A 20957-nucleotide genomic window follows, 5' to 3' on the forward strand; every position below is an offset into this window, starting at 1 on the left:
ACAGCCCTCTATTAAATAGATTTCTATATCGCAACCCCCGCAAAAAACTCTTGGCTTTCAAGTTTGTTTTTTTCATTACTAGGTGAGTTGCAAGAATTATCAAGAAGACCACTTCCATATCTAACGGTCAAGGTGGCGGTGACTTCTTCACTGAGCACTTTGATGGTCGAAGGCTTAAGAGCTCTCAGTCTGTCCTTTTAAAACCGTGGTGGTTCTTTCAGCACTTATACTTGATAATTTCTCTCTTGCCCTAAAATAGTTCAAGTCCTATAAGAGAAGGGACGACTTATACATAAATGTTAAATAATCTGTTCATTTATTTGAAAGTTAGTGACAGCAGACGCCAAGACTAACTTCATCGCCAAGTTGGCCTGTGCCACGTTCATTACAAGGCAAATGTGCAACTGTTCACTCTACCTTTGGTTCTAATGTTAACAGGAATGTTTTAAATCACATTTTGTCCTCAGTGATGTCAAGATGGCAGCGTCTTAGTTCAAACACCTGACCTCTAAATTTTCCAGTTATCCCAGACATTTTTATCTTTGCAAAGTCATCATAAATGTTGCAATAAATTTCACCTTTAACTGTTATATCTATTCCTGAATATCTTGGTCATGATTTACTTCCAGATACAGAATTAAAACTGAGTGGTGATTTACAAGTTAGGCTGATTATTAGTGTGAATGCAATGATCAAAATTCAGTCCATCACCTCTTGATTTATATTGCTAAGGGAGACAGCACTATACGTGATTATCTAAGGCCCTCAAGAACCTATGGCTACCAGGGGAGACTCACTAATCATATAATGAAAGTACTGATTAGTGAGTATTGTATTTTCATTTCTGCAAAGCTTGATGTAATTTAATGAAGGAGGTTACTCTGTGGAACTTCCCTAACCCAGGCCAAGATTATCATACAGGAAATATTTACTGATGTCCAATTATTTCACAGGCTTATTGCTTCCTGCACAACATAAAGATGAATGCATTAAAAAATTAAAAATATGTGTCAATAAATATCAAAAAAACTGCCCAAAAAACAGCAGGCAAATATATGGCTTACATCGTTTATATCCATAATGTTTGGCCTTAATGTGAATCTTGCCAGAGTAGAATTTCTTGACAATATCTAAGAAGACCACTGCTGGAAAGTTCATGTTACAAAAAAAAACAAAACAAACAAACAAAAAAACCTGAAAACCTCTTGTTATCCAGAATTGCATAAGAAAAGCAAAACTATCTAGGAATAAAAAAATTAACTTTAGTGAATGTAGTTTTATAAAAACTTTAAATATATGAAAGTAAAGATAGCGCATTTATAAAAACTGAACTTATTTTTTAACTAGTGTTGTCTCTTTTGTCCTTAGCAAATGTTAACTTTGAAACAGGACTTGGTCTTGTTCAAAGACTCTTACTTACCAGTGCCTTTATAGTATTTTGTACAGTTACCATATTCAATATCCTCCTTTTTAATATCAAATTGAGGCAAGGCGATTTTCTCCAACTGAACAGGGTCCCCTGACTGCCAGATAAATCGTAAATCATCAGTTGTGTAACCAACTAGAAACAGAAATGCATAAATAAAATATTAGTTTGACATACAATTATTAACACTTCTTTAATATTTCAATAATCCAAATGTTAAACCTTGAAATGGCAAAATAATCGGCCCTTTTATATGAAACTTTTCTTAAAAAGTCAAGAGGTAAAAAAATCTATGGTCACGAATGAAACTATTAGCACAAAAGTTACACATAATCGGCTTAAAGAAAGGACAAGCTAAAATAATTGGGTTAGTGCACACGGTTAAAATCTGAGCGTGTCATAAACGGTAGCACATTTTTCAATGTCAGATTTCTGAATCGTCATCAATAAACAAGTAACAAATAAATGATCCTAGCTTTCTGAATGGATACATTTACAATCATGCAACATGCTACGCAGAGATTTTTAAAGAAACTTAAGCACCAGAACACTTGGTGTTTTGAAGGATTAACTACCAACTTCCCTAAAGGAGTTGCACTGCTGGAGGAAAGCCATAAAACAAACCCCTCCGAGGGACAGGATTCCATCCCGGCAGCCTCCCGGGGCCACACCGGGGGCGGAGGGACCCGGCTACTCCTCAAGGATCCCATGGGATTCACGGCACATTGCAACCTACCCTTCAACCCTAACATGCCTGCATTTTTTGAAGCAATACTTCAGTGTATCTAGTAATAGAACTGAATGTAGATACACATTTGGAATTATTTATACAAACACAGATTGACACACAGGCGTGTGTCTATAACACGTGTACAAACATGTACACACATAACACTTAAGTCTTCAAAATCTCATATGTTCCAGTTAGAAAGCAATAAATATTGTTCAAATTCAGGATCCAACTTCAGTAAATTAAAAAACAACAACAAATAACCACTAAGTTACTTGAAAGCATCATTTAGCAGGCACATGCAGGACATTTACAGGGCCATTCTTTGTAGAAAAAGGTCATGGTATGCAGGTATTCAGGCTTAAGATTCTTTGCATTAATTAATTGTTAATTAACTGTTGTTAATTTTTCAAGCTTTATTGCCTCCTTTTAATGTGATAAGCTTCATAGAAAATTAACTAATATATTTTAGAGATAATCATTTCAATAAATACCTCTAGTACATCTTTTAGAAATTGAAAAATACATGATCATAGAAATACAGAAAATCCAAAATCCAATTCTGTAAAACATAATTTTTTTAACAGATCCATAGACAATGAATGCTTGGTGGGATTTAGATAATATTTTGCAATGTTTTCCAAATTTTCCGCTGCTCTGAAAAATGTGGTTTTAACATTAGTAAAGTTATTAGGACATCATTGCCCCCTTTGCCTTGCCTATATGACTAACTCAGATGAAGATGGCTACTGAAGTCAGTCAGACATGCGCACCCACAGCCGCAACAACTCAGCGGAAATAAAAACCTAGTACCAGAAGGACATGTCTATCTCGGCACAAATAACAGAGCTAAAGAATAACCGTAATTCCCTGAAATAAATCAGTGCCTATTTGTAATCAGAAGCATTCATTTTACCATTGTTATCTAAGATATGAGTAGCATGTATGGCCTAGAAACTTTAAGCACTTTTATTCCTACAGTCATTTACGGTCAGTTGGACATACAGCTCTCAAGTTGCATCTTGCAACGCTGAGTATCCATGGGAAACAAGGTCAGGTCCAAAGGGCACGAAAGGGTGATGGATAACCTGAAAGTAGAAGCAGAGGTCTCAGGACTCGTCTAAGGCATTCCTCTGTGACATGCTAATTTTCAAAGGCAAAGATAAATCTACACGTATTAAAGATAAAAGTACCTCATGCTGACAAGGACATCTCCATCCCGAAAAATAAAGAGGAGGATGTTTTCCTGGGTTACATCATGAAAATTGGCACTTTTTTCATTTGCAAAAAATAAATCGGGTTTCCACAGACACTTGTACATTGTGGGATCCACTGTCAGTGCGTCTGAGCCCCGAAAATCACTAGGGAGCTTCAGCCTGGGGTCATTCCATTTCTGTCTCAGGAAGATGTTAACTCTGTAATCCTGGGGGGAAAGAAATTAGGTGCGCATGCGTGTGTTGATTGCTACTTTTAAGACTGTGCTCAGCACCCATGAAAACGGCTCACTGATCAGCAGCACAAATAGGGCTGCTCTTCCAACATCAACCAGGATTACAACAGCGCGGTCACTAACGCTAAAAAGACCCCTGTGTCTGTCTAATTACCCTCTCAGACATTCCCCGAGCACTTGCCAGTTCAAACGTCAGAATATAATTTTACTGATAATTGCTCTTCTGTAATACAAATACCAGTTATACCAGCTGCCCTAAAAAGCACACAAACTACTAAATATTACCATTATTCTCCAAAATGTGGAATGAATTTTAGTTAAAAATAGTTAAGAAGCTGAAAGAAAATATTTCACTTGTCTTTTACTAAGTAGCAGAATACAAAATAATTTATATGTATATAAAACTATATATATATAACACATATATTATACATACACTTAAGAAAGAAAAAATAAAACTACCCTTGACCACTCAGATATGTCAGTGATCATAGAGAGGTTGTCAAACAAGATTGAGATTACGCAAATCAGATGAGACTACATGCAAAATTTGTACCTATTACGTTAGATTCAACATAGTAGGAAGACGTTTTGAAATCCACTAAGTCGCTGATTTTTTTTTTTTTGGCCTATCTCCAAAGTCCTAATTTTAAAACTTTGTAAAAGTTGAGTTCTATGAAGACATATAGATTTTAAGAATATGTGAGCCTAGGAACATGTTTAACCTCACTACAGCTTGGCTTTCCCACTGAAATGGGGTTCCGGGGCACACTGGGTCATTGGCATGTGTAGTCCAACTCCTGCATTGTGGTCTTACGTTCGGGTGTTTTGATTTTAATTTTATATACTGAACTCAGAATATGCACCAGAGTGTTCAAGGCATAAATTACCTTGGGTTTCAGCAACCTTATTTTCAACCATTCCAAATTCACAAAATACTATTTATCCATAGCCTGTTGACATGATCAAAATGAATCAGACCATAGATATCAAATCAAAATCCAAACAATTAAATATGAAGAGGTGATAGACTATCTTTTATTAAATAATAAGACCTAATCTATTTATAGGAAACAAACGCATACTCTTTATATAGGCATCAAATATAAAATGAAGCATTAGCAATAGGCAGTGACCCTCAAAAACATCTGAGAAATTTACTCTTTCAGATTCTATCTAGTAACCAGAGAAGGGTGAAGCACAGAATCATTAACAAACATTTACTGAACTACAGACAGGGAAAAAAGACTTAATCCACCCACATCTTACAGCTAAACTTGATGTTTATAAAAACATCGACACCTAATATAAAGTGATTATTAAAACTCACATGCAGGTGGTTTTGAAGTGCCAAAGTCAAACCAATTAAGGATGCTCTAAGCTGGCACTGAACACATCTGTACCACCGGCAGAGGAGAACGAAGGTAACATTTTCCAGGGTTCATAGCTCAGGAGTAGAGCACACACTTAGCATGCACAAGGTCCTGACTTCAATCCCCAGTACCTCCATTAAAAAAATAAATAAATAAACCTAATTACCTACCCCTCCCCCAATAATTATTTTAAAAATTTTATAATGGGACTTAAGTGGTCACGTCACCTCTGACTGTGACTGCGGCAACTACAGAAATCAGCTCAAAATGTGTCCCGGCAAAGGCCTGTCTACCTCACAGGGTCAGCCTTCCAGCAGCCACAACGCTGCTTCCCGACCAAAGTGTTTTTCATTCCACAAAAACATGCATTGCCTTCCACTTAAGAAGAAATACGCAGTAGGACCATTTTCTAATAAAATTCCAATTATGCTAGCTTAGCTAAAGCACGCAGTTGATGTCCACTTGGCATTGCATTCAACCGTATTCAGTTTCAAATTATTATTTGCTAAAAAGCCTCCTTGTACGCACCAGCCAAATGACTGGTATTCTAAAACGATATACATTAAAGGCAATTTTATTACCTCCTATAACTACTGTATCTTATCAAGGTAAGTCATCAAAGACTAAAACTTAAAATCACAGTGTTTACCATATGCATTCACAGTTATTATGACAAAATCCTACGTCCTTAACTTGTAATTAAAGTCAGTATAAAAAACAACCATGAGGTGGCCAAGGTATCTTTTATAAGCTTGTTATTAAAGCCATGGTCTCTTAACTTTGGTCAGGGACCACTGCAGGCAGATACTAAAGAGGATTTTTTTCCCTCTTTATGCCATTTTATTTGTTTATCTATATATTACTGATGACAGTGCTCTCCTGACGCCCGTCTGTGCTTCCTGTTGCTGGGGAGGACCCCTTCATGTCTGTCATCATGCTTCTTCTGTCTGGCAGCCCGAGAGCTGAAAGCTACGTCCTGCAGCCAGTGGGCTCAGTGCACCTCTCACCTCCTGGTATGACTCTCAAGGCTACGGCTCAGGTATGCCTGCTAGTTAATTACTACACTGTAATTTGTCATTATCGTCTACCACAAATCCCCTCCAGAAACAGGGATGGGTCACAAAGAAACAAAATAACAGAGGAGACATTGCCGTATACTTGACAAGAGTCTTTCAGTGGTCTCTAGGTGTGCACAGAAGCAACTCTGCCAGCGTGGCTTCTAAAAGCAGGATGCTCTGTTTTAGCTTAATATTAGGTTTTCTTCCCTTAATAGAATGCTAGATTTATGTATAGAAATATAATATTAAAGTCTCATTGGTATTCTTTATCTAGACCCCAAATGACTACATTTTGCTTCTTAGCAATCAACTTCTAAAGACATTATACCAATATTTTATAATACTAGTCAAGATAGCTAACAGGAATTAAAGCAATGTTAATCTTTAACTGCAGCATATTTTGCAGAATTAAAAAAAGAAGCCATCTTGTAATGCTTGGGGTGGAACTTTAGAAATTAAGCCAGCGTTATATTGAATTCCCTTAAAATCCCCACACATACTGAATTCCCCTTAAAATCTCCACAGATGCCTACATTCTTTTGGGAGCACGATTCTATGCCCCACCTATTTCCAAAATGGTATGGTTAATGCATCTTAAATTATACAGCAACATTACTTTTCTTTTAAAATTTTTAAAGCAATTTTAATAATGTTTTATCAGATGAAGTTCATTTTTCTAAATCCTTCTTGACTTGGAAATCCTATTTTTCAAAATCCTTTCTGATTTCTAAAGGCTTCTAATCAATGTTTCCACACAATCCAAGAATACATTTATGTCATTTATCAGTTATTAAGTTCAAAGTTCATTTTAATCAGCTGAAAGCTGATTAAAGCCCTACACAGCATCAGAGACTTTGACAAAATAAAACCCGTCTGGGGGGAAAAAAACTACAAAATTACAAATGATATAAGAACATTTTAATTTATAGTCAAACCCCTTTTTATTCTATGTATCTGAAACAGGCTGGCACCTGGGACCCTTTGCTACAGACAAACATATGCTTGAGCAACAGAAAACAAAGAAACTCTAAGGGGCTAAAAATAACTGCACACATGCACAGTTGCAGCAAATTATGAATAAGATACAAAAAGGCCACAAACCAGTGACCACTTCTGAGGTTCAGGGAGCAATGGAAGGGTAATGGGCATGATCCCTGCACACAGACCACAACGGGGGTGGGCAGGCTACCCAAGCCACCCCTCCAGCTCCATCCCTGGACCCACCCGCACCCTCACCACATTTAAAGGACCAGCTTGCACTCCCCACAGGGGTCCCAGTAAAGCCTGGCCTGAATTCCTTGTCTGGCCTCTTACCTATTTCTATTGATTAAAGAGCCCAAGGACCTGAGTCAGTAACACACCACCATATACAACTTTTAAAAATTTATGTTAATTAAAGTATAAAGCCTAGTATAATGGAGTCAGCACGCACTTGGGCATAGAAAGGTCCTGGTTCAAACCTCAGCTCTGCATCTTAGAAGACCCTGAGCAAGTTTCTTAACTTCCCTAAACTCAGTTTCTAAATAAAAAAAAAAAAAGGAATACTAATATCTTAATGTGATAAATAAGTTACTCAGTGTAAACGATTAATATAGTACTTGGTATATAAAAAAGTTAGTTTCCTTTCTCTTTTACACACTTGAGAATCCAACCACAGAGTACACTGGGCACTTCCGGAAAACACTTATCTAAGTTCTTCCTAAGTCCCTCGGTGATCAGGTTGGCTGGTCACTCAGCTCTAAAATTGAACGTTAACCACATGTCCCTTTACACGCTCTGGGTACGAAGCGTGCAGCTGTGATTACTTCACAGAAATACCTATAAGGGATGTTGACAAATCAATCATGTATAAAAACAATCTGAAGAAGACTATGTAAAAAGAAACAGTTTGCAACGGGACCTCTAATCTAGACTCTGAGGAACAGTTAAAAGTAACTTAGTGAACTGACATCTACACTGAGACATAAAGGATCGTGGAAGTTAGACAAGTTTGGTCTGAATTATGTCCTGCTGTGTGGTCTAAGGCGAGTTATTTAACCTAAGTCTCATATCCCCTGTCAATAAAAATAGCCCCCAGTTATTTACAAGAATTCAATGAGGTGCTGTACCTAAAGAAAGCATGAAATCTGGTACAAAGAGAATACTCAAAAGAGATAACTGATTTTATTATATGTATTATTAGTATTATTATCAATATATCTATTATCACCAGTTGGCAGTTTTTGTGCACTAGGCGTCAAGCACTATGCTCGCTGCTAGCCATACAGAGAGCAGTGCAGCACAGAACTAGAAAACAAAGCTGAGATTTCTGGACTATTATTCAGATTTCAATGACTTAAGACACACTGACTACAAATGGTAAACTTGTTTTACAGACCAACAGAACGTCCACCTGCAATTACGTTCCAGGCTAAACTGAACGATGACAAATGCGGCTCAGTTAACAGTCAGTTGTGTTGTACTATGTGAAGCGATCCTTCCGCCCTCCCTCCATCCGTTCATTCATTCAGTAGTTACGCCTCATGGGCTTCCTGTGTTCACAGGTCTGCACCACCAGTCTGAGTGGGATAAAAGCTTGAGGCCCAGACCCACGAGGAGTGATGATTAACTGAGAAATAACTGGTGAGGACTTCAAGGGTGATGATACTTGTTGAGAGAATAAATGATCATTTCAGACACTGGATGATATTTGTTGATAGAACAGTCACTTTAGACACCAGAAATTAGGAAAGGCTATAGAATGTGAATCTGAGGAAGTTCTTGAAGAGTGGGCAGCCTTTAAACAGGTGGTGATGGCAGGATAGATGGAAGCAAAAAGTCACTGTGTCTTAAGCATTTCATCAACAATACAAAGGAATCACTAATTATCAAGCTACAGAAAACAGCTAAAATAATCAAGACCACCACTGAAGAAGCCAGAGCAAGAGACAGGTTTTGGAATGATCAGTGGAAAGGCAGGAGTTAAAATCAAGACAAGAAAATATACAGAGGACTTAAAAAAAGGAACAATAAGAAAACAAACCACCCAATTTAAAAAACTGAGTGTAAGATCTTAACTGATACCTCACCAGAGAAGACATACAGATGGAAAATAATAATTTAAAAAGATGCTCCACGTCATTTGATGTCAAGAAATTGCAAATTAATTAAAACAATGAGACATCACTACACGCCTATTACAATGGCCACAATCCAGAAACTGACAACATCAAAAGGATGTGAGAATGTGGAGCAACCGGAACTCTGACTCATGGCTGCTGGGAATCAAAATGCTACAGCTACTTTGGGAGGCAGTTTGGCAGCTTCTTACAAAACTAAACATACTCTTTACCATACTGCACTCCTTGATATTTACCCAGAAAGCTGAAAACCATGTCCACGCATAAACCTGCACATGGGGATTTACTGCATGTAGCTTTAGTCATAATTGCCAGAACCTGGAAGCAGCCAAGATATTCTTCAGTGGGTGACTGGGGAAATCAACTGTGGTCCATCAGACGCTGGAATATTATTCAGGGCTAAAAATAAATGAGCTATCAAGCCATGAAAAGACATGAAGGAACCTTAATGCATATTATTAAGTGAGAGAAGCCCATCTGGAAAGGCTACACACTGTATGATTCCAAGTATATGACATTCTGGAAAAGACGGAACTATGGAGACAGTAAAAGCTCAGTGGCTGCCAGGGGATGAGGGGAGAGAATAGAGCACATCGGGCCTTTAGAGCAGTGAAATTCTTCTGTTTGATACTATAATGGTGAATACATGTCATCATATATTTGTTGAAACCCACCAAATATCTAACACCAAGAGCAAACAATAAGGTAAACTTTGGACTTTAGGTGGTGACGTGTCAGTGGGGAGTCCTGTATTGATGGTGGGGGAGGCTCTGCAGGTTTGGGGGTAAAGGGCTTATGGGAAATCTCCGTACTTTCACTTACTTTTGCTGTGAGCCCAAAACTACTCTAAAAAATAAAGTCTACTTAAAACGGGGAATGCAAAAAATACTGTAGACAAAATGAAAGGGAATAAATAAAAAGTTAAGAAAAATGCACTCAAAATTTGGAGACAGGCAAAAAGATGGCTCGTTCAACACCACACTAAGCACTGCCTAACGGGCCCACCTAAGGGCTGTGTGGTTCTCTAGGAAAATGTAACTTTGTGTGACTTGACATTTTCTGGGGATTAGGGCCCAGACTCTGTATAATTATGTAACTTCAAGAAGATTGATAAATTACAAATGATTTTTGTCTGGGAGAGATGCAAATGATTTCTGCCAGGCAGGAAAGATATTCCCAAAGATAAGCCTGTGTTGCCCTGTGGAACATTAACAACTGCATCTAATTTAGCAACTTAATTTCAGTGTTCTTTCACTCCAGCCTCCTGAATTCTCCACTGAATCAGTCCAACTATCTTGCCCGTTCCCTCATTAATGAGTTAAATAAATCACTGGCATGTCCTCACAATATGTATGTTTTTAACTTTTTAAAAAATTATGCTTTGTTCTCCAAAACTTAAATATAGAATTACCATATGACCCAGCAATTCCACTCCTAGAACTGCCCAAAAGAACTGAAAGGAAAAAGTACAATGCATATTTGCACACCCATTTTTCACAGCAGCCCTATTCACAGTAGTCAAAAGGTGGAAAGAACCCAAGTGTCCATCAACAGAGGAACAGATAAACAAAGTGTGGTATAGACATATACCCTGTGGAATATTAGTCAGCCATAAAAAGGAATGACATTCTGATACATGTTACAACATGAATGAACCTTGAAAACATTATCCCCAGAAATCAAGACGAAGAAGAGTCTGTCCAGTATTACAACTTGTAGAAGGAACACAGGGAAAATATAACAACCCAGGGAAGGACAAGCATTTAAAGGGCTGGCTAGAAGTCTGAGGAAAAAACAAAAAAAAAAACACACGCAACCCTGAGAATGTGATTTCACCAGAGTCCAAAGCTTTAGGATGGCCACCAGCACCAAGTGCCATTGAAGGTCAAGTCCAATCAAACTAGCACTTTCAGCAAATGAGGAAGCCACTGAGGATTTCAGCAAAAACACTTCTGGTAGAGTGGCACATCAGAAGTAAGATGGCAGAGGATTAAGATGTGAACAGAGGACAGTGTTTCCTACCTACAAGATGGAGAGAATAGTAATACAGCCACAAGACGGGGTTTTTATAAGGAGTAAATGAGGATATGTTAACAAGGTACATGAACTTCTTCTGGGCTTATTAAGCGCTGAACAAGTATTTTGTCTTATTAGAAGAATATACTTTATCCAGTTACTCTTTTATAATGTTGGTAATTATGATGAATAGGATTTTGCTTCCAAAAAAAAGAAATCCTGCCCATAGTGTAATTCATTGGGTTTGGTCTCTTCTGTGCAGATCGACCTATAATGATCCTCAACAGTAATCCAGTTCTAGGTCACAAATCTTGATGCTAAAGTAGGTTTTCTGAGCACCTCCTGAACATGCCTTGTTTTCAGCGGCACTGGTGTAAGCTCAATATACCATAAGCTTTGAGTCTCCACCGGAATCTTTTTCTAAATTTTATTTTTCAGTAGAACTCCAGAGTTGTATTCCATGAATATCGCCGAAAAACTGGGAATGGCTTACTGCACTGTATCATTCTTGGTCATTATGTATTATCTTGTTACGGAAGTGCTTCCAAGATGCTTTTCTATTAGCTATGTAGCTGTATACTGTTATGTTCAATACAAGTTACAGCCCGCTTGTACATCTTTAAGACTGTTTAAAAATTTTTACAATTTAAATTAATCGCTTTGGCTCAACATTCATTAAAAGATAAAAGCTTATTAGTGAGCATGCTTTGGTTAATATTTTATGATCATTTCTAAATAATTGCCAGTTATTGGCATTTCAAATGCTTTATATTAAGATAACCAACTTTGAAATCTATTTGTTTTCACTTTAAATGATTCAATCACTATAATTACAGCTCTAGCATTTATTTCACAAAGAACAAATTCCCATCAGAACAGACTTCTTTTATCAGTGGGAAATTTCAATTGTTTTTAAAGAACTTGGTGACAAATACTACCATTGTCCATTCCAAACAGCCCACTAATAGTCACATCTGGAAAATGGACGTCCTCCAACATTTTCAGCACCAATTAACACTCAAATTAAACTACTCCTTCAAGGCAATAAAACATTTCACAAGAAGATATTAGAACTTGTTAGTCTCATTAATGATGTTTTAATATTAAGAACTGTTTATTTATATTTTGTGCCTTCTAACTACTTGTAATTTTTACCTAACTCTCACATATGCAATCTTTACTCATTTGTTTCCTTTACATTATGACTTTTTAAATGGCATTCAAGGAAATAAAGAAGATCAGTTCTCATAGCATCTGTCAGGATTATAATTAAAGTTCTGTCAATAGAGCTGTTATATGCCTGATTTGAAAGGATATAAATTTAGTCCTTAGTGAGGTTAGAAGTGTCATGTAAGAACTGCAAGTTAACAAAATGTCAGTGAAAATCCTTAGGTTATATTTTTTCTACTTTTCTCAATATGCCATATTTAAATGGTTTCAGTTAAATATTAATAACATGTTATGAATATTCAAATTTTCCTAGACCTATGCCTGTATTCCATTTTGATTAGGGGTGCCTGCGAGGGGGATGCAATGATGCCACACCAAACAATAAACTCCACAAGAGCAGCAGTCCACTGGACTGGATAGAAACAAAGTGCCCTGACATGCTTCTGTTAAACATAGCAGTGAAGAAATCATTTCTATGACATTTTGACAGGTTAGGCTGTTTGTCTAGCATTATTTACACCATTAATTCAATTTTCTCTAGCAATCGATAATGACAAATTACTGGAAGGTGGAAATAAAACTGGGACAGTTCTCATCCTCATCCCACTGTCTAACACAGTTGACCCTTGAGCAATGCAGGGGGTTAGCAGTGCCGACCTACGGTGCCATCAGAAGTCAGCGTGTAACTTTCTTGTCGGCCCCTCCATCCATGGAGTCAGCCAACCAACTACCGATCATGTAGTATGCAGAGCATATACGGTATCAGAGTGAAAAAGTCCGCACAAAAGTGGACCTGTGTGCTTCAAACTCGTGTTGTTCAGGGGTCAGCTGTACAAGACTCGTTACAATGTCTAACCACCAATGTTTCCGAATAGTCTAGCTAGGAGATATAGGGCAAAGAGGAAAGAATCCATGATGAACTATATTATTCTTCATCTTATTTTTATGGATTATATTATTCTTCATTCATATATTATTCTTCTAGATCCATTAAAAAGGAACTCTGACAGAGAGACAGAAATATAGCATACTTTAACTACTAAAAAACATAGCTTCTCTTTCAAACAACGTCCTTATGACTGACTTTCATGAGTGAGAATTTTTAGTAATGATTGAACAAAAAACTACTGGTTATTTTTGGCATCTCCATCTATGGAAAAAGCAATATATATAATCAGGTAACCTGCCAGCAGCATTTGGGAGAAAGTCATATGTAATCAGATCATCCTCCAACAGAATTTAGGAGAAAAAAAATTGTTAACTACTGTTCATCAGTGTGTGTATCAGTTCCCTCATGCTGCTTTAACAAAATTAGCAAAAACTTAGGGAATTCAAGAACATGGCAAATTATCACCTTATGGGTCTGGAGCTCAGAACATCAAAATCAGACTTCCTGGGCTGAAGCCAAGGTGTCCCCAGGGCAGGTTGCCTCTGGAGGCTCTGAGGAGAGTCCCAGTTCCTTGCTTTTCCCAGCATCTCGAGGCCACCTGTATTCCTGGACCAGGTGTCAATCCCACTTCACGTTGTTTTCATCACACCCACTGCTACTGACACAGTCCTCCCCCTCCCTCTCCAAGGAGCCTTGTGATTACACTGGGACCCCTCGGATAGCCAGGACACTCCCCTCCTCCAAGAGCCCTAATCACATATGCAGGGTGTTTCACTGTGTAAAGTAACACTCACAGGTTCCAGGGATTAGGCCACAGTCATATCTGCGCGACAACTATTTAGCCTACCCCAGGGTGCAACCCCTGACAATGAGTGATATGAGAAAAAATAAACATAATGCCATTTTAAGGTTTGTGTCTATGAGTTGAAAAATAGAAAAAAAAAACTGGGACAAGCATGTCTGATATTATTCTATAATAAATGAAACAATTCTGGAATGTTAATAACAAAAGCAACAAAAATAAAGAATAGTAAACTATGACAAGCTGTTAGGAAAGAAATTGAAATTAATATATAGAAGGAAATATATAGAATAAGATTGTTTTAAAACAACAAAGATGAGTAATTGCTACAAACTAGAATTAAACGCTTTTGGCTAATCCCAAATACGATCTTTTTTTTTTTTTTTCTTGACAGACTGCACTGCTCAAAAAGATTTGAAGTCTATTATGAAAACAAACAAAAAGTCACACACCAGGAAGTCGCAAAAAGTTTGGCAGGATCATGAATTGTAGTGTATTAATAATTCAATGTAATTACAAAGCATGCCTACACCAAAGAAAGACAATGGCTTGTATAAGCAGGCTTCTATTTCCATGGAAGAGCTCCTATGTATTTCTGATGCAGTAAAATGCCTGCATATAGATTATTACAATAGACTGCAACACCCAATTTTCCCCCACAAGTGCAACAGTTCATATTTTCTATTATATAAATCCCACTGATTTAAGCCAAAGTTAAGAATTAAATGGAAAAAAAAACAAAAAATACTTTAAGCATAAATGTAGAGCAGATGCCACCCAGCAACTAACAAATTATTTTTCTCACTGTTCAGATTACTCTTATCACCAGTGTCACAAACAGGAGCACGTTAACTGGCACGATGAGAAGTGACTGTTGTAGCAACTTCAAATTAGGACGCTTACGTTTAGTTGATAATTTGGGTGATGCGGCCATTAATGCCAGTAAATATCACTTACAGTATTAATAGTGATACCGTATGGAAACGTAAGGCAGCAGAATGCAAATGAACACACAGGTATAGAAACAGCAACCACAAAGCTAGAAACTGAGATCATCACACAAGCGCAGGACCATGGACGGGCAGGAGAGCTTGCGGAGTTACTAAGACAGCTGTGGTTTTCCTTCCACTACACAATTATGGCTTGTGAATAAATGTGAGATTCCTTTGAATTTAGTCATCAATAGCACCAGAATTAAGAAACAAAGAAGCCGGAAGGAAGGAATGTTTTCCAAACAGAGCTGGCTAAAATTTCCCTACAGCAATGTTAATGACTATCACCTTGATTGCTTCTTGTTTGATAATCAACTTTATATCCTGGAGGAAAGGGCTGCCCTCCTCCTTCTGAAGCTGTCCACATCTGTCTACCATCTGGCTTGCAGCGACTCACATCCATCCACCCCCAAGCTCGGTCTCCTAACATCATGCCTTCTGGGACAAGCAACTGCCCCTTGAGAAAGTAGAAAGATCTGAGCTGGACAGGAAAGCACTGGGAATACTGAAACTTCCAAGTTTTAGGGCTTTCTTCATGTTAGCAGGTCTTTGTCAGGGAGATTTCTAAGGGGCTATTAATAAACAAAACCACAACCGTATAGTGGGGCTACGAATAAACATTAATGGTTCATTTTCTTTAGCATTTTCTTCAGGATGAGATTGTACTGTGAAATATTACATTAATTTGCAATTGCATGTCAACCAAATAGTCACCATCTCTGAGAGTTACTGTGCCAGGCAAAATACTGTTGCTTTAATTCTGTCATTTTTTTCACTCTTTTTAAGGGTATAACAAACACATCAAGTAAGCTTGTCTGATATCACAACTCACACGCTGTCCACATCATACTGTTTAAATGAACATATATCCTACATTTAGACAAATCTAATGCTCTCTGCTTTTCCAGCCTCTTGTTTTGGGAGGCCTTCTTGTTTTCTTTTGCTTTTGAGAAATATGCTCTCTGGCTATTATCAAAGAGACACAAGGTAACAAATTCTGGGAAAACTGTGGAGAAAAGGGAATCACTGTACACTGTTAGTGGAAACGCAAACTGACACAGCTATGGTGAAAAACAGCACAGAGATTCCTCAAGAAATTTAAAACAGAACTCCATTTCATCCAGCAACCCAGCCTCTGGGAATATATCCAAAGGAAACGAGATCTAGAGGAGATGTCTGAACTTCCATGTTCACTGCAGCATTATTCACAATAGCCAAAACAGGAACCAATTTAAGTGCCCATCAGTGGATGAATGGATGAAGAAAATGTGGTATATATATATGTACAGTGGAATATTATTCAGCCTTAAAAAAGACAAAAATACTATCATTTGCAACAATATGGATGAACCAGGAGAGCATTATGCTACATAAAATAAACCAGACAAAGACCAATATTCAGAGTATCACTTATATGTTGAATCTTAAAAAATAAAAAGTCTAATCCACAGAATCAGAGAGTAGGAAAGTGATTGCCAGGGACTTGGTGGGGGGCGGAGAATGGGGAGAGTTTGATAACAGGTACAAACTTCCAGTTGCAAGATGAAGGTCTCAGGTTCTCATGTATTACACGGTGACTCTAGCTGATAATATATTGTTTAACTGAAATTTGCTAAGAGAGTAGAACTTAAATGTTCTCATCACAAAAAAAAAAAAAAAGATAAACATGAGGTGATGGACATGTTAATTAACTTCATGGGAGAAATCCTATCAAATCATCACATACACTTTAAATAGCTTACAATTTCCTTTGTCAATTACACCTCAATAAAGCTAAAATAAAAATAATCAAGTGGGTGAATGGAAGAACAAAGAAGGAAATACCGTCTCATAATAAAACTCCTATCCACACACGTATACCTGTTTAGTTACCTTCCTGAGTCATCACTAACATTCCTGACCCGTGTTTCACAGGTAACGGGGAAAAAGTTCTGTCTTAGATACATTCTTTTTTCCCTTAGAAGACATCTTAATGTTATCTCTTACACCTACGATAGCTTGTACCGTTCCCAACTATTAAGCACCAAGTTATTAGGGAATTTGTGTTTGGAAAGACAGAGCAAATCTATAAAATATGACAGCCTCAAAAGACACACCTATAAACTCTGTCTCATAGGGATGTATGAAATTAGCATTGCCAAAGCAAAATATAGTAATTATGATAAAGTAGATTATTTCATCTATTTGATGAATATGGCTCCGATTCTGAAACTTCAGGCTGTATCTGCATAACACAGACTGAAAGGCAGGTTATTCATCAAAAGAAATCACAAGTATCATTAATTTGGCTCCTCCGCATAAAGGTCTCTAAAACTGACAAAATAAACATTCTACAATAATAACATTATTTACTCTGTTATTTAACCAAATAAACGGTCCACATGAGTCTGTTGTCTAAATTTCCTCTGCCAATTTTCTTACAGCTAGCTTGACTCACTTTTCGCTGGGAAAACAGCAGAATTTATTTGTTCATTTGTTTAATCAGTATCAGTTAATAGTGTTCACTAATTGAGGACCTACTGTCTTCTGTACTTTATGGAAAATGAAGAAGAAGGATACATTATTCCTGACTTTGAGAGGTTTACAGTCCATCAGAGAATAAAAGGAAGACACACAAAGTTAGTTTAGTTACAGTAAAGAAGCCATCAGATTTAACCAACAAATGACAGAGACGAAAGGCCTGGACTGGAAAGAGGGTACAGAGGGGAGGGTATAGCTCAAATGGCAAAGCATGTGCTTAGCATGCACGAGGTCCCGCGTTCAATCCCCAGTACCTCCTCTAAAAAATATAAATAAATAAGTAAATTTGATTAACCCCCTCCCAAAAAATAAAAATAAAATGAAAGAGGGCACAGAGTGAGTCAGAGGAGCACAAAGAAGTGAAAGACTGATTCGAGGATAAGAGATGCAGATAGGAAGTTAAGTAGCGGAGGCAGAAACTCTGCTGAAAACTGGTCGAATCCAGTCCCAGCACTGGGTGCTTTGGGCGCCCTACCGTGAAGAGTGCACAGAACAGGAGAAGATTATGAGGAAAGTTATGGAATATTTCATTAGAATCCTCAAATAAACTGTAAGGAAATTCTTACTCTGTTCCTAACATTCCATCAAGTAACTACTGATGGGAGAGAAGTGTAGTGTCTGATATTTGGAAGCTATTCAGTATTTATTAGAGAACAGACACATTAATGATACTTACAGAGTGAGACACATGTGTAGCCTTTATGAAAGTGAGAAAACAAATCCTTGCATTCGTTGTCCTAAAATGCAAGATAGAGTCGAGGATGTTTCCGACCGGCTGTAACAGCTTGATTGTGGTGCTTTAGGGTTAGTGGGGTGGCGTCATGGAGGATAAAACAGGGTGCAGAGAAGAGTATGGAGACGAAGCAGATCCCCTTAAAGTCTCACCTTCAGAAACTGACATCCCTCACTCCTGTTCAGTGAAGTACTTAGACAGACAAATCAGATTCTCAATTAGTGAGTGCCACCCTTGTCTCCTGAGTGCCACGTGGTCATCTATATTTTATTTCAGACCTGCCTTTTAGTGATGTATACTATACTAGACATACAGTCATTCAGGTGAACTAAAACGTCACTGCAAGTGAATTTTGGACTTGATTTCAAATTTAAAAAACAGTATTCTCTTAAAAAATCAATTATTCAGGTGCTAAATAAATGCTTCTATAAAAAACAAACAACAATCCCATCACAATTAGATATAAAAATAGGAGTCATAATTTAAATGCAAGATATGATTGCTTTTATTACACACTATGCTGCTACTAGGAATAAAGGAATAAATATTTAAAACCATTCTTTCTCTAGTCTGAGATAGTCCCCAATAAACTATACTGTGCTCAAACCATTACTATTAGACTTTCAATCCAAACTGTATATTATTGCTTAAGAAAAATATAAAAAAAAAAAACTTTAAAAATATAAAAAAAAAAAAAAAAGAAAGAAAGAAAACCCTTAAGCCTTCTTTCAGCCACCTGAAGTATCATTCAAGCACGTGGCTTTTCAAAAAGGGTACAAATCTAATATTCTAAACACTATTATGCCAAGCAGACTTTACTGAATGTCTTTTGACAAGTGGAGGGGTAATCACATCACACATCGCTCAGGAAATCTACTCATCATGTTTCCCAGACGGGACTCTTCTTTGCCCCTAAAGCCCAACTCATCATGGACAGCCCCTCCTCCGCAAGCCTCTCTTTTCTGTTCCTTTCAAGGCAAGAGCCTGACAGTCCCTCCCTCCGGCTCCTCTTGGCCTTTCCTGGCCCTTTCTCCCTGTTACATAATCTTTTCAGGATGCTCCGCAGCCCTAATTTAGGAAAATCAAACTTGATTTTTCACAATTCTCTACTCTACACATCACAAAATTATCACAACAGAGGAAGCAAAGATTCTTCTGAGGAAACTGGAAGGAAAAGAACTATGAACACTCAAATATTTTTAAATGCTCATACACATACGCATATTAGGAAAAAATATTGCTCCGAATATTCATTGCCTAAATCCTTTTCTGGGTAGAGGGTGTAGCTCAAGAGGTAGAGTGCATGCTTAGCATGCACGCACAAGGTCCTGGGTTCAATCCCCAGTGCTGCTTTCAAAAATAAAATCTAATTACCTCCCCCTCCAATAAAACCTAAAAATATATAAAGTCACCTAGAAATGTAAAGAAAAAGATACTTCACTAAGTCCTTTTCCCAGGTGGTATCCAATCAGCTGTACAGAGTGAGTATGTTAATTCTCCCAAGTCTGGAAGTTTTAATGAAGTATTAAGACTAAATTTGAATTGCAAAATCGCGAAGGCATTGAAAACACTGATTTAACAAAAGCCTGAAATTTGGTTACTAGGAGAAAATATGCATTTTTCCTTAGAGTTACTACTTATTTTTCAGTTTTAAGTTTCTTCCACTATCCTATAGTTAAAATTCTGACACTTAAAAATGTTAAATTAATTGCAGTCTTACCATTGTTGTTTCTTGAATAGATCCAAAACTGTTGATAAAAATGTTGACTACAACATCAACAGGGATGCCTAGCGATAAAAAAAAATTAAGGATGTATTTAGTAGCTGTAAAAAATCTGCTCAGAATCTTTAGATTTTTATATTTTTTTCCAATCCACATGGGTGTAAAATTATAAACTTATGGATTCAGTGTACCATGTTCATAAATTGCTATTAACTTATTTTTCTAAATAGGGATCAATATACAAATGAAAAATGAGTTATGTTGTATGTTACAGTGTTATTTATTCAGCAATACTTCTCTCTTAAATTGTAGACTCTGGAAAAATATATGTACGTTTAAAGGTTTTTATTTTAATTGGGCTGATGAATTTACTTTCAGAAATTGCAAATTATTCTTTTAAAAAACGTCATTTAAAAAATCCTTTTTTAGAATAGATAAACAAGATTATCCTGTATAGCACAGGGAAATATATACAAGATCTTATGGTAGCTCACAGAGAAAGGAATGTGACAATGAATATATATGTGTTCATGTATAATTGAAAAATTGTGCTCTACACTGGAATTTGACACAACATTGTAAAATGATTATAAATCAATAAAAAATGTTAAAAAAATCCTTTTCTGCATGTTTATAATCATTTTAAATTTTTATTTTCAAAAGTAAAGCAGTATTTAATAAACTTACTTACAATTACTGTTTTGATTCTTAATTCACGAAAATGCAAAGCTAATCAGAGAGACAGCAGAATCATTATAAAGATTTTTGCCTGACCTGTTGGAAAATAATTTTAAAGGAACTAAGGTATAATGTTGCAAATTTCTCTCCTGATTTTTTTTTTTCTTACTCATTGTGGGCTGCTGGTTGTCTAACAAAGGGAAAACATGAATTTAGCCTTTTAGCCACATAACCTCTGACTGATGGAAAACAGGTGTTGGATCAATACATGGGAGACA

At 37.0% G+C, this 20957-nt stretch overlaps 1 protein-coding gene across 2 annotated transcripts in view; it reads right to left on the reverse strand.

The window, feature by feature from the left end:
* Positions 1 to 20957, reverse strand: part of GLRB (glycine receptor beta) — a 71758-nt gene that overhangs the window by 18710 nt on the left and 32091 nt on the right. For both annotated transcript variants that reach the window (XM_032466142.1, XM_032466151.1), the window contains exons 4-7: positions 19999 to 20066; positions 3350 to 3579; positions 3162 to 3244; positions 1421 to 1561 (exon numbers count right to left, since the gene is read on the reverse strand). In XM_032466142.1, the coding sequence (XP_032322033.1) occupies positions 1421 to 1561; positions 3162 to 3244; positions 3350 to 3579; positions 19999 to 20066 (522 nt within the window). The remainder of the gene's footprint in view (positions 1 to 1420; positions 1562 to 3161; positions 3245 to 3349; positions 3580 to 19998; positions 20067 to 20957) is intronic.

Source organism: Camelus ferus, chromosome 2 (assembly GCF_009834535.1).
Source record: "Camelus ferus isolate YT-003-E chromosome 2, BCGSAC_Cfer_1.0, whole genome shotgun sequence".
Classification (NCBI taxonomy): Eukaryota; Metazoa; Chordata; class Mammalia; order Artiodactyla; family Camelidae; genus Camelus; species Camelus ferus.